Source organism: Fusarium musae, chromosome 1, assembly GCF_019915245.1.
Source record: "Fusarium musae strain F31 chromosome 1, whole genome shotgun sequence".
Lineage (NCBI taxonomy): Eukaryota > Fungi > Ascomycota > Sordariomycetes > Hypocreales > Nectriaceae > Fusarium > Fusarium musae.
In genome coordinates, this window is record NC_058387.1 from 4838669 (window position 1) to 4851625 (window position 12957).

The 12957-nt window shown below is 47.8% G+C and overlaps 3 protein-coding genes across 3 annotated transcripts; 1 reads left to right on the plus strand and 2 right to left on the minus strand.

Moving 5' to 3' along the window:
* Nucleotides 1–915: 915 nt before the first annotated feature.
* J7337_001442 (uncharacterized protein) lies at nt 916–2676 on the minus strand (the record flags this gene model as incomplete). The annotated part of the gene is made up of 5 exons (XM_044819183.1): nt 916–1456; nt 1512–1713; nt 1769–1940; nt 1988–2122; nt 2179–2676. 5 exons carry the CDS (start codon nt 2674–2676, stop codon nt 916–918), a joined length of 1548 nt encoding a protein of 515 aa, XP_044686885.1.
* Nucleotides 2677–3472: 796 nt separating this feature from the next.
* J7337_001443 (uncharacterized protein) lies at nt 3473–5197 on the plus strand (the record flags this gene model as incomplete). Its single annotated transcript, XM_044819184.1, has 2 exons — nt 3473–3837; nt 3892–5197. The coding sequence occupies 2 exons, from the start codon at nt 3473–3475 to the stop codon at nt 5195–5197; spliced, it is 1671 nt and encodes a 556-aa protein (XP_044686886.1).
* Nucleotides 5198–5598: 401 nt separating this feature from the next.
* Nucleotides 5599–10457, minus strand: J7337_001444 (uncharacterized protein; the record flags this gene model as incomplete). The annotated part of the gene is made up of 5 exons (XM_044819185.1): nt 5599–6156; nt 6208–7445; nt 7495–9379; nt 9426–10082; nt 10143–10457. 5 exons carry the CDS (start codon nt 10455–10457, stop codon nt 5599–5601), a joined length of 4653 nt encoding a protein of 1550 aa, XP_044686887.1.
* Nucleotides 10458–12957: the final 2500 nt, after the last annotated feature.

Genomic DNA, 12957 nt, shown 5'->3' on the forward strand with positions numbered 1-12957 from the left:
CAGTGGCTTGCTCATGTGAAACAAAGGCTCAATCACAGTTCCTTTTCCTTGTATCTCAGTAAGGCATACATATCCTCAAATATGTACCCATGTAAACAAACGACTTGTTGCGAGTTGATTACCAGTAGTGAGTTATCACAATGAGTCTAACCTTAGCAAGTGGGGGAAAGCCTCACGGCGAACAAGACTTTCAGGCTCAACTAGCCAATCACATTGCTCGTTTTGATCATCTGCATGGCTACCAATGGCCTGATCTCAATCACTATGGAGACCAGATGGGCTCTTTTCAGCTCTCAGGATTCCGGCTACAGAAGAATGGCATGGATATCCATGACAACCATGGATATCCGCCCTCCTACGGGATACGGAGTAGATATACTAGGTTCCTTGTGTTGAAGATTATTGTTGTACGACCTGACTGGGCTGCATTCATGGTAGCTATCGCCAATACGGTCAGGGAATGGACGTATAATTTCGCTACCCGTCTGTGCCGTTAATGTTATCTTTGTCTTCAGCTGTGGGATAGGATCATCTATTTACGTACAGAGTATAGGATTAAGTTGAAGACATAAAACATTGGTCAACAAGCCCACCATCACCTCCCTGAATAGGTATGCAGCGTGGCGGCATCTAGAAACACAGCAGCGGCCTGGTTGATGAGTGTAACATCGGCATCTGCCTAATAAGCCAACCAGCCACCTTAGTAGCCAGATGCCTTTATCCGCGAGTCACCAGCAGTATTCCATCCTTATGCTACTTATAGTCAAGAAAAATAAAATTATTCATTTGAGTTGACTTGTGAATTTGGCTCTCATAGAAACTTGCCCTGGGTGCATCCACCGGCCATACCCCTCCTGACTTTGCCGATTGTTGAGGATATCTGTGACTTTATCTAGCCTTCATCGACGCCGAACCCTAAAGAGTATGTGTTGTCTCTGACACATTGCCCTTACCGGGTTTCGCGAGCTCATCACCACCATCCGAGGCTTCTGCATCCAATGAAACTTTGAATGTGCGAAACTTGCGAATAGGAACGCCTCGAGCGAACAGCTCATCGATTTCTTCCAACGTCTTACCTCCACATTCAGGAATACAGAACCACGAGAATAATGTCGCCATGAACGAAGTCACTCCGAATATGAAGCCGACTTTAGACCCAAGGCCAGCATGCGATTGGTCAATGAGGTAGGGAATACTAAAAGCAACAGCCCACTGAATGACAATGTTGAAGACCGCTCCCACAGCATATGTGAGATCGCGTAGACCGGTCGTGGGGATCTCTGCGGCTACAACGTGTGAGAGAGGTGCCCATCCTAGGGAAAATCCGATGCCGAAGAGGGTGACGGTCGCAACGATAGCAGACCGAATGCTCTGCGAGGGATTCTTCACAGTTCCGAGCCCACCCATGGTCATAAGACTGGCTGTCTGAAGGACTGCTCCGGCTACCATCAAGGGACTATCGAATCACGTCAGCTGGTGTTGTTACATGTGAACACTCGGGCAATACTAACACTCGTCCTGTCTTATCGGACAAGAACTGTGTCAAGAAGACGGCAACAATATTAAGCGCAGAGTTGATGCATGACATAACAAAAGGGTTCACCGATTTCAAACTTTGGATAAAGATTGTGCCATATTTGGAAGCAAAGTTCTGACCCGTGAGTTGAAGAAAAATGTTGACGCCGACTGTGATCAAAGTTCGCTTGAGATTCGCTGAGGTCGTCAGTAAATGTCATATCCCTGGAATTGGTAGTTGGAGTTAGCTTACTCCCTCGCCACATATCTATGAAACTGCCCCTTTTAACAGTATTATTGAGAGCATTCTGCATCTCTCGAAATTCATGCTCGATCTCGTCGTCGGTATATGCCCCTTGTCGAAGCAGTCGGAGGGACTTGAGAGCATCATCCTGGCGATCTCGGGTCAATAGCCAACGGGGAGACTGGAAGAATTAGAGAAATCCGGTAGCCATCATGGTAGTTCTCATACCTCGGGGATCCACCACACAGCCACCGCGAGGATAGAAGGAATCACGAAGAAAAGGCCATAGGGGATCCTCCAGGAAGCATGTCCCTTGATTTCGCTGGTACCTCGGCAGATAATAGACATGATAAGGCTACCAAACTAGATGAGACATTAGAGAAATGAAACACCAGGAAGGAAAAGGATCTCAGACGAACCAAAAGACCAGACTGATAAGTACCAACGACAAAGCCGCGAGCCTCTGCGGGAACAAGCTCTGACTGTAAAACAGGGACTATGGCGAGTTCCATTCCGATGTAAACATATGTGATAGTACGACCAGTGATTGCTTGAGTCGGGGTCTTGGACGTAATCAAGATGACTCCGGATATCAAAGCCCAGAAACACATGAGAAACATTGCCAGACGGCGGCCAAAGCGACGGCTGAAGAGGTTACCAAGAACGAGACCAAACACAAAGCCAATAAATTGGATGCTGTTCAAGAGGGAGAGGAAGACCGTCTCGAGAACGTATGTACCAGTGGTTTGATCAAAGGTTCCGAACTGTCTCTTGAAGAAAGGCATTGCCTGAGTGTTACTGAAGGCAGCCTGGTCCATGCCGAAGTTGAGCTGCGACAAGGCAATCATGCCACAAGCATAGATGAGGCGGCCATTGAAGCAGGCAAGGAGCCCGCGAGTGCGTTTAGGAGGGGCCATGCTTGCTTGTTGCTCAGAATCTCGGATCATCAAGTTGTTGGCCTGGATGCAACTCTTGGTTTCCAAAGACTATACATGCTCGTATTTATACATGACGGCCGATTGTGGCCATAGACTGAAGCTTCTTGTCGCCAGAACTGGTTTCGATCACGCGAGATGATCTAGGACGCGAATGGAACATGGCTTTGTACAGTATCCTTGATGTTGGACGGGCATCATTGACGAGTGTAAGTGTTTTCCGGAGGTATGGCTGTGGTCTCAGCTTCGGTTAAATGAACCCGGAACTCGATAGTCGCCCATCTCTGGTAAAGTCAATGGCGTGCTAGAGGTTCCCCGCATTTCGGAGTTCGATAGGTTGTTTTGGCGACGCGGAGAGGCGGTTCCGTCTATGCCGGGACGGAGATGACGGAAGACGTTCGGAGTGGGGCCGTTCAGTGCTGAGGGCCTCTGGGACTCCTCTCATTTAGGCCAGTGGCTGATACTGTATGTCCAGCCTATGCTGGTTGTGGCATATTCCTATTTAAGCATTTATAAAGCTGGATACATCCTCGTACATCCCAGTGGGATGTATGGACGGAGAAGACGCGGATAGACGGCCTTAAGTGGACCTCAAGCACCCTCCATTATCAAGTGTGTATAGCTGATCCTGTCAACTCCACACTCCGATGAACCCTCCATAAACAGTCAATAAAAGTAGATAACCCCTGATTGAGAAACCAAATGTAGATAATTACCCCAAAATCCTCTCTGTTGCTCTACCGCGGCTGTCTTGTCAACCTCACAATCTATCTCAATAATGGGTTCCATTCCAACCCACAAGCGACCCAACTTTCTCGTCATCGTCGCCGATGACCTGGGCTACAGTGACCTTGGATGCTTTGGCTCTGAGATAGCGACTCCAAATCTCGACCACCTCTCGCAGACTGGTGTGCGACTGACCAATTTCCATACGGCTTCAGCATGCTCTCCAACTAGGAGCATGCTGTTCTCTGGAACGGACAACCACATTGCAGGCCTGGGCCAGATGACCGAGCACATGGCGAGGTTTATGGATAAGTACAAAAACAGGCCTGGCTATGAGGGATACCTCAACTTCCGCGTTGCTGCGCTTAGTGAGATTCTCCAAGATGCTGGTTATCATACAATTATGTCTGGAAAATGGTAGGTTGAGAGCGACTCGGCAGCCTCAAAACCATGACTAAATGTTGTCGCCAGGCACCTCGGAACGACGAACGAGACATCCCCTCACGGGAGGGGGTTTGACAACAGTTATGTCTTCTTATCAGGCTGCTGTAATCACTACAACTATGAACCACAACTCGACGACCCAGCTCACGGGTTCTTCACACCCATGAACGCCGGCAAGTTCTGGATGCAAGACGACAGATTCTTAGATCGGAAAAACCCAAAAGATATCCCCGACGAATTTTACTCGACAACTACCTTTTCCGAAAAATTGATTGATTTCCTAAAAGATCGCAAAGACACTGAACAGCCATTCTTTGCGTATCTACCTTTCACTGCACCTCATTGGCCTCTGCAGGCGCCGCGCGAGACAATCGAGAAATATAGGGGTATCTACGACGATGGACCAGCAGCCTTGCGCAAACGAAGGTTGGCGAATCTCGTCAAACTGGGACTCATCTCTGAAGACACAGAACCAGCACCCGTGACAGTCGAACTTTGGGATAAGATGTCACCCATGGAGAAGGCTGAGTCGGCGAGGAAAATGGAAGTCTATGCCGCTATGGTAGATCTCATAGACGTCAATGTCGGCCGCGTGGTAGACTATCTCGACTCTATTGATGAGTTAGACAACACCTTTGTCCTCTTCATGTCAGACAACGGAGCCGAAGGGGCTATGCTCGAAGCTGTTCCCATGATGGGCAGTGTTGGAAGTGTCCCAAAGATCATCAACAAATACTACGATAACTCGATTGATAACATGGGAATGGCAGACTCATATATCTGGTATGGTCCTGAATGGGCATGCGCGTCAATGGCGCCCTCTAGAGGTTTCAAAACTTGGATCACTGAAGGCGGTATTAGATGTCCATGCCTTGTTCGATATCCTCCTTTCTCCAAGGCTGGCGGATCGCACACCGACTCATTCTGTACGGTCATGGATATTCTACCGACAGTCCTTGACTTGGCGGGCATCCCCTTACCAGGAAGCAAATTCCGAGGCAGAGAAGTATTCCCCGTGAGGGGATCCTCATGGGTGTTACATCTTGAAGACCAATCTCCAGCTTTTCATGACGAGGAAAAGGAGATCACTGGTTGGGAGCTGTTCGGTCTTCGAGCCATCAGGGAGGGTCACTGGAAGGCTTTGTACATGACCGCACCAAGGGGAAAAGACAAATGGGAGCTGTACAACTTGAAGAACGATCCAGGCGAGTTGCACGATCTCGCTGACAGCAACCCAGATATTATGGACCGCCTGATTAATTTATGGGAGATCTACTATTCAGAAACAGGAATGTTTGACCCAGGGCATGAATTCGGTGTCACCAAGATCTAGGACTTGAACAAATATCAGCTGCTTGTTTCGAGGATTAGTACTAAAATCAAATTTCGCAGTTATTTGCTTTCGACTTATGCATATGCTTCCATGCTCTTTTGTTGATCCCTATGTCCTTCTGGACGATTGTTCCGAGTTAAACTTGTGACGCTGAGCCATACACTCTAAAGTGAAAAGAAATGCTTCTTGGCATAAATGATCTTCCTTGCTAATGCCTCGACTCGAAATTCGCGATTCAAATATCGGGAAGTTTCTCTACTGATACCCTTGCCTCGGGGAACAAGAAAATACTTGTTCTTAAACCAAGGGGCAAAAGATAACCAATCTAAAGGCATGCTAAGGTTATGCGAAATTCAGTACTTTTATTGTTTATAATCGAGGTCCTAAAATTTCTTCATCATCTAGCCAAATATCGTTTGTTTCAGCTTTTCCTTCTCTCCACTGCTCTCACACATGTCACGAAACACACCCTCTTGTTGCCAAAGCTCCTTGGGAGTCCCAAACTCTGCAACCTGACCGTCTGAAAGGACTAGGATGCGATCAAAGTCAGCGATGGTGCTCAGACGATGTGCAATGACGATGAGTGTGCTGTCTGTAAACTCCTCTCGAATGCTGCGCTGGATAAGGGCATCGGTAGCCATGTCGACGGCGGAAGTGGCCTCGTCTAGTACCATGATCTTAGGCCGTGCCACAATGGCACGAGCCAGACAGAGAAGTTGTCGTTGACCCTGAGATAGGTTGCCGCCAGACTCAGAGATTGGGCTTGATAGATCTCGGAATATGTTTGTATTCTTGGCAGCAAGTGTCGAGGTCGCCGCAGAGGCTGGCTCGTTAGTGGGTGTAACTGGCTGTGAGTCGACAAGATGGACGCGGCCCAGTGACTCGCGAAGCTCATCATCTGTATTGTCCTCAAATGGGTCAAGGTTGGATCTGATTGTTCCCGAAAAAAGGACAGGATCCTGAGAAGATGTCAGTCTGTATGTAGTAAAACCAAAAGCGAATATACACACCTGAGGAATGATGGCTAGGCGAGATCGCAAGCTATGCAGGTCAATTTTGGAAATGTCCAGGCCATCGATAGTGACGCTACCAGAACGGGCCTCCAAAAATCGGAACAAGGCCAGAGTCAGAGACGACTTTCCAGCACCTGTACGCCCCACAACACCGACTCTTTCGTTATTCTTGACGTCAAAGGAGATTCCCCTGAGTACTGGTGGAAGGTCAGGAGCGTATGAAACCTCGAGATCCTTGATCTCCATAGTTCCGGAAGTAGGCCACGCGGCAGAAGGCTTCTCTCCCTCAAGCGACTCGGTCTCAAGTTCGGTATATTCGACAACTCGTTCGGTTGAGTTCATATTCAGCTCCATACCAGCATAGTTTCGAATGGTCCAGAGGATACTCTCGGCAAAATCCATGGCAAAAGACAAGGTGAAGCCAGCCAAGGCAGCGTCCATATTAGGGCTCACAATAACAATTATCCCGACGATAGTCGAGAATAATGTACCAATAAGACCCATCCGTAGACCCATCCAGCGGTTCACAAGCCACATGTAAGAGGTGATGATGCTCCACGAATCAAGCTTCTCATACATCCTGTTAATATAGACCTGTGTCTTCTTGTAGCCTCGGATTGTCGACACACCCGCAAGGGCTGCGTTGAAGAGCTCGAAGACTGGGGACTTGCAGTTACTCTCGAGTCGTTTTAGTGGTCGTGCGCCATAAAGATATCTATTACCCAGTAGAATACCAAGCCCCAGTAGAACTATAGCCAAGGGGATCACGATACCGGACGCGAAGAAGGCGGCCACGCAGACACCGACCAGGGATAGCAAGTTGGAGATGAACTGAGTCCAGTCCATAGTGATACGGTTATCGATGATATTGAAGTCGGACGAGAATCGATTTAGAATTCTGCCGACGGGAACAGTGTCGAGCCATCTCAGAGGAGTATGCAGGACAGTAAACAGCATCTTTTCAAAGAGTGATCGGCTCGCTTTGATAGCAAGGAAATAAGCCCAGAAGAACCTGAATGTGCCAATAATTGCAGTAGCACTGGAGATGGCAATGTAGATCCATAAGTAGTACTTCAAATCATAGTGAGTCCTACTATCCCTGAACTCGGGCGCGGAGGAGTACGGGAAATGTTGAAGAGAGAATACTGAGGCGTGACCATGTTGCTGCTGGATGCTGCCAACTGAAATACTTTCGTCGACATCACCAGTCCAAATTCGGAGCCACCATGCTCGACCTGATATCAATGTTAGCAGTAAACTTGACCATAGATTTATAATGCTCACCAAGAATGCCAACTTCATATCCAAGAAAAACAAGTGCACAAATGCTCCAAAGGACAACGCCGCCACTATCTTGCAGATAGGTCAGATAGACATGCTTCTTAACAACACCCCTTTCCCGAACTTCTTCCTGTATGAACTGCTTAGCGTTCTTGGACGGCACTTTCTGCAGCGCATTGTTCTCATTATTCTCGGCTGGGTCTGTGATGGAAGCTTCCTCGGAGTTGACAGCCGTTGAGGAATCAGTCGTCTCATCTCCAGAAGCTTGTTGCGCAGTCTCTTCGTGCTGGCAAATCTCCTCCAGGGTCCCATCCTTGATAAAGTCAGAAATCAAACCAGCATGCAGAGCAACACCTTCACCAAGCTCTACTATATACTTGGCCTTCGACTGCACTAAAGCAACGTGGTGAGTGACTAGGATTCGAGTACGTCCCTTGCAAATATCGCCCGTGACACACTTCTCAAAGATATGGCGGCCGACATGTGCATCGACAGCACTAAAGACGTCGTCCATCACCAAGATATCGGCTCGTGAATAAATAGCCCGCGCTAACGTGACACGCCATTTCTGACCGCCAGACAGATTGATACCGTTTGCACCGAGCTCCGTCTTGTCGCCATCTGTCAAAATCTGCAGATCCTTCTTAAGAGCGCACACATCAACGACCTGGTTGTAGCGTTCCTCGATAAAAGGGAGTCCAAATAAGATGTTATCACGTAGAGATGCGCTCTCGAGCCAAGGAGTTTGGCTAACATAAGCAATAGATCCGGGGATAATCCAGTCGCCGAGGTTGGCTTGGGCATCGCGACGGTCTTCCGGGGCAACAGTGTTAGGCACATAAACAGAACCCTCCAATACATCAGTTTCACCAAGAATGGCAGAAAGAAGTAAACTTTTCCCTGTACCTGTCTTTCCAGAAATCACTGAAAGTTCGCCAGCAGGGAATCTTATGTTCAGACTCCTCAGGATGAACCTATCCTCGTCAGGTGTCTCGTCATCTTCGGGCCAGGCAATAGACGCGTCTTCGAAGGCCACATCTGTGCCTTCGGAAAGTGTGTTCTTCATCTCGGGGCCATTGAGATATGTTTGAATTCGCTTCAAGGAGACAAACGTGTCAACTCCCATCGTGATGAGTTCTGGCAACACACCGAGCGAGACTTCCAAAGCCTTGAAAATTCCAATGCTAACGAAGGCAACAGAAGGCAAAAGTTGACCGTTCATAACAGCATAGACAGCAAGAGATGTCGCAGCAAGTAAAATGGGGCTGACGACCCAGCATCCAAAGAGACCGGTATCAACAACAAAAAGTCCCCATAATGTCTTCAGTTCCCTCTCTCGCATAGCCAAGATGCGCTTTTCCCAGCGACTCTCCAGGGCGGCGAACTTGATCTGTCTCATTCCAAGAAGAGCTTCGTTGACCACAGCTAACTTCTCATCACGGAGCTTCATCAACTTATCCGATCTGGATAGCAATTCTCGAGAGAAGTAGGTATTGGCGGGAAGAGTAAGACCCCAGGCTACCAAACCAGCTGTGAAAGGGATCCATCCAATCAGGCGAACCAAAAAAAAAGAGAAAAATAGGAGCTTGAAGACACTGTTGATAATCAGGAACTGGAAACCCGTGAAGTTCGAGATTCGCAACGCATCGACACCAACAAGGTTGACGATTGCCTGTCTAGACTTCAATACACTTGAGCCGTCATCTGCATCTTCTTCATTTTCCTTGTCTTCTGCGTGGCCCTGTGGCTCATCCGACTCTTTCGACTTATCCGCGGACTTGACGTTCTTGCGTCGAAGCGATTTTTCGAAGATCAGTGTCGACAGTTGCGAACGGATAGGGAGAGCAATGCTCGCAAAGGAGTACCAGAATACCCATCCTTCAACCCACTTTGACACATCAGTATAAGGGAACAAGTTTATATGAAGTACTTACGGCATCTAAGAGATTAAAGCCAGCCATCGCAAAAATCAAAATCCAGAGCTCCAAGTTGGATGCTCCGGACAGTCCTACATCGCGCTGTTCGAGAATGTTGATCACACGCAACATGGTCCAGAAAGGTAACAAGGCCAGGATGTTTCGGAATACAGTAAGGGAGAGCTGTACCATAAAGGAGCCTTTGTATGCCCAAAACAGGGAGCGGAAGAGACTGCCTTGAGGTTTCGATGCGAGCCAGTCCTCTTTCAAATCAGCAGCTCTCAGCGTCCGGTCTACATGAGGAACGTCGCTGGCATCCAGATCGTTCTTTTTGACCGCAAAAGAAAGGAGGGGGTCAACCCAGGACCACGTGTAGCGGCTGAAGGCAGAAACAGTCCATTGCTCGTCGACCTTTTTGCCTTTGAAGAATACATCAGGTCGGCGTGGGAGTAGCACACTGGAGAGGCAGAGAAGGACGACTGCACCAACATTCACAGCACGAAGAACAAGAGCCACTGTGTTGTTTCGAGTGAAAAACTGAGCCTCCTTAATCAATTGGGGCACAGTAATGGTGGCAACAATGAGAGAAGACCCAAAAAGCCACAGGCCAAGATCGTGGACCTTTACAGGCGCATGATGGGCACTCAAGGAGATGGCATGGAGAAGAATAAGAGCCTATTTAGAGAAGAACGTCAGTGACCATTGCATATTGCCATTCCATTCCAAAATACTCACCCATGCCCCAGCAATGAGCCAATTCTTGAGCAAGAGCGAATCTGACTGCGAGAGCGAGTGAAGTACTGAAATTGCAATTGATGTTCCAAGACCAACGGCGGACAGGGCAAGGATGAAAACTTTGGGAAGACGGTTCGAAAAAGCGGCCAAGCTTTCAGGCGTACTCTTGCCATCGGCATCCTCATAGAAGTTGTCCCGTGCAGCACGCTTCCGTAGTTGGGTGACGGCGGTGGCTAGAGCAGGCGTAGTGGCCGATGCTACAACAACAAGGCCTGTGCCAGTCAAAATCACATCGACGTTATTGGGTACACTCATGATTGAGACTTTCTGAGCAGATTTGCTGAAGAAGAGTCGTGAAAAACAATGGCAAAGAACGCCAGAATATAATCTTTGTCGCCACCCTCTGTTATCGTTGTTTCTGGTGGTTATACTCAGTCGAGTTGTAAAATCTTAAAAGGGCCAGGCTAGAAACAGTCTATACATTTGACGTGCTCCGAAATAACGAGGGAAAAGGAGGGAGAGATAGACAAGGATCCAGCACAGGTTTTTAAAAAGATTCGAAATCAGTCACGCCTTACGCATGTAAGCTGGCTGATGCCGCTTCAAGGATTTGTAAAAAAAAAAAAAGACGGGGACCCTTCAACTCCGTGGTGAGTGGGTTGAATCAACGTCAGAAAGATTCGGTTAGATAATCAAGAAGTGCGGTTTTTGGATCGAGTATAGTCTTAGTGCTTCGAGGAACCGTTCGAACAGGGTTGAGAGAAAATAGTCTGGGGGGGTTGGTAGAGGGGCAAGGATGTGATTGCGAGATATCCTACAAAGGTCCGTTGTTGGGAACCTAGCAGAATTGAAAAAAGTTCCTTTGATATCAGGTTGCCCATGACTCTTCACGGCGAGGCATCAACGATCCATAAAGAGTATAGTTCGTTTCTAATGCAAGGTATGATGTGCAGAACGTGAATGCCATAGTGTGGTATCAACGGGATCCGGCTATCAAGTGTACTTCCTAGTACAGAATACTTCATATCACCCGGCACCGGGGTTACGGGGCTCTCGCGCAAGATCTTTTGACAAGCCTCCTCCTTTGTGTCTCTTGCGTTAAGCAAAATGAGGCCGGCATCGTTCTGTCACCGCTCGTCAGCCACTAGAGGTGACAATGCAGGGTCTTTTCGAGCCCGCCAATCAACACCACAAACCATTCGTGTAGTTGGCGGAGACTGACAAGGTCCAGCACGATCAGCAACCTTCTTGAACGATAGATTTGATGACAAGGATCTGGTGAGGTTGTGTCCGCAGGTAGGCAGTAGAATTGATGCCTCGGGCTCTGGATTTCAGTTCCAGGCAGTATGATTTCCTATACGCAGCTGCCTTGAAATTTCTGTTGAAAGTAGTATGTTTTCGGATCGTAGTTGGCAATAATTGAAGAAACTGCCCTGAGCGTTGTGTAATACGGAGTCAAAAAGTCCACCCGGCGGGTTGGGAATGCCGTTCCCGGGACGTTTGGCCCGTGCGGAGATCGCTAAATTCAGTGGGCATCTGGAAGGTGGACCCGGCGAACCGTTTATGGAAGGACCTTCAACGAGCGGGCAATACTATCCCGTCTTATCCATCCCATCGGGCTGCCTCAGACAAGTAGAGATACAATTGAATTAAACTGGATCGGATATTGTAGAAACCCCCCCTTTTTTTTTAATCTACTGAGAAAGCCAGTCAGTATATGCGATCTCAGAGCGGGCAAGATCGGATACCAACAGCTGCAATGGATAGACTCTCTTGAGACTGTTTAGATGCTGCATACGGAGTAGAAGACTGACCATTGCCAAAATTCATGATCAACAACTTGACAGCATCTGCTGTGATCCTTGTTGTACTAATCGGAAGTTATCTCAAACTGCTACAATTGTCAAGGGCATGATCCTGGCATAGCGATGGATAATGCCGTATTTTCGGGATATTTGATCCCGACGTCTCACTCCAATGTTTTGTCAAATGCCCGATGGTTCCATACTCCAGATGTTTTCTTACTATTGACTTGGTAGGTATATGTCTTAGATCTGGTTCGAAGGGGTGCTTTCTGCATCCTGCGCCAACCAATAATGCATGTCTCAGGAGACCATCCAAGTTTGGGTTGATGAGTCACGTCGCCGAGAACTATGTACTCTGAATGGGTGTTGATATGGTACATACTGCTTGGCTACGAACTGTAGGGATCAGCCAGGCGACCACCAAACTTCACACGAACCGTCTATATGAGGTTAGGTACTCTGCAACGGCTTGACTAGGTATGGTGTACCTAACAGTCCTTTTCCAATCGACAGTGGGTTATGTCACTGTATGTGAGGGGACCGTCAAAGGCTTTATCTATTATCTCCCAGAAGAATACACACTTTATTTTGATTTCACAGTCGCTGTATCTAAATTACATTTCTAGGTTTTATTTTTAGACAATTTTCATAAGTTCATCCTACCCGATGTGAGACAATACGGATATGTTAACTTGTAAGAAACACCACGGGCAGGTCTACGAATATGCACACTGACGATGTTGGCTCCTCTTGCTTAGGTAGGTATATTTACATCACCACAATGCAGCAACCTAAAATTTTCTCTCACTTTGAACACATGCCACATATTTTCAAGCTCATGTATTCTTGATAAGATCGAGATCGATATACTCAAAAGCTCAAACTCGTAGTGCAACACCAAAACTCCACTCTTTATCACATCCATAACATGGGACGATGCCGCAATGGCAAAAGGCGATGACGCCTTCAACCTTCCACCCTGTACCGTGGGCAATTATGGTCTTCCATGA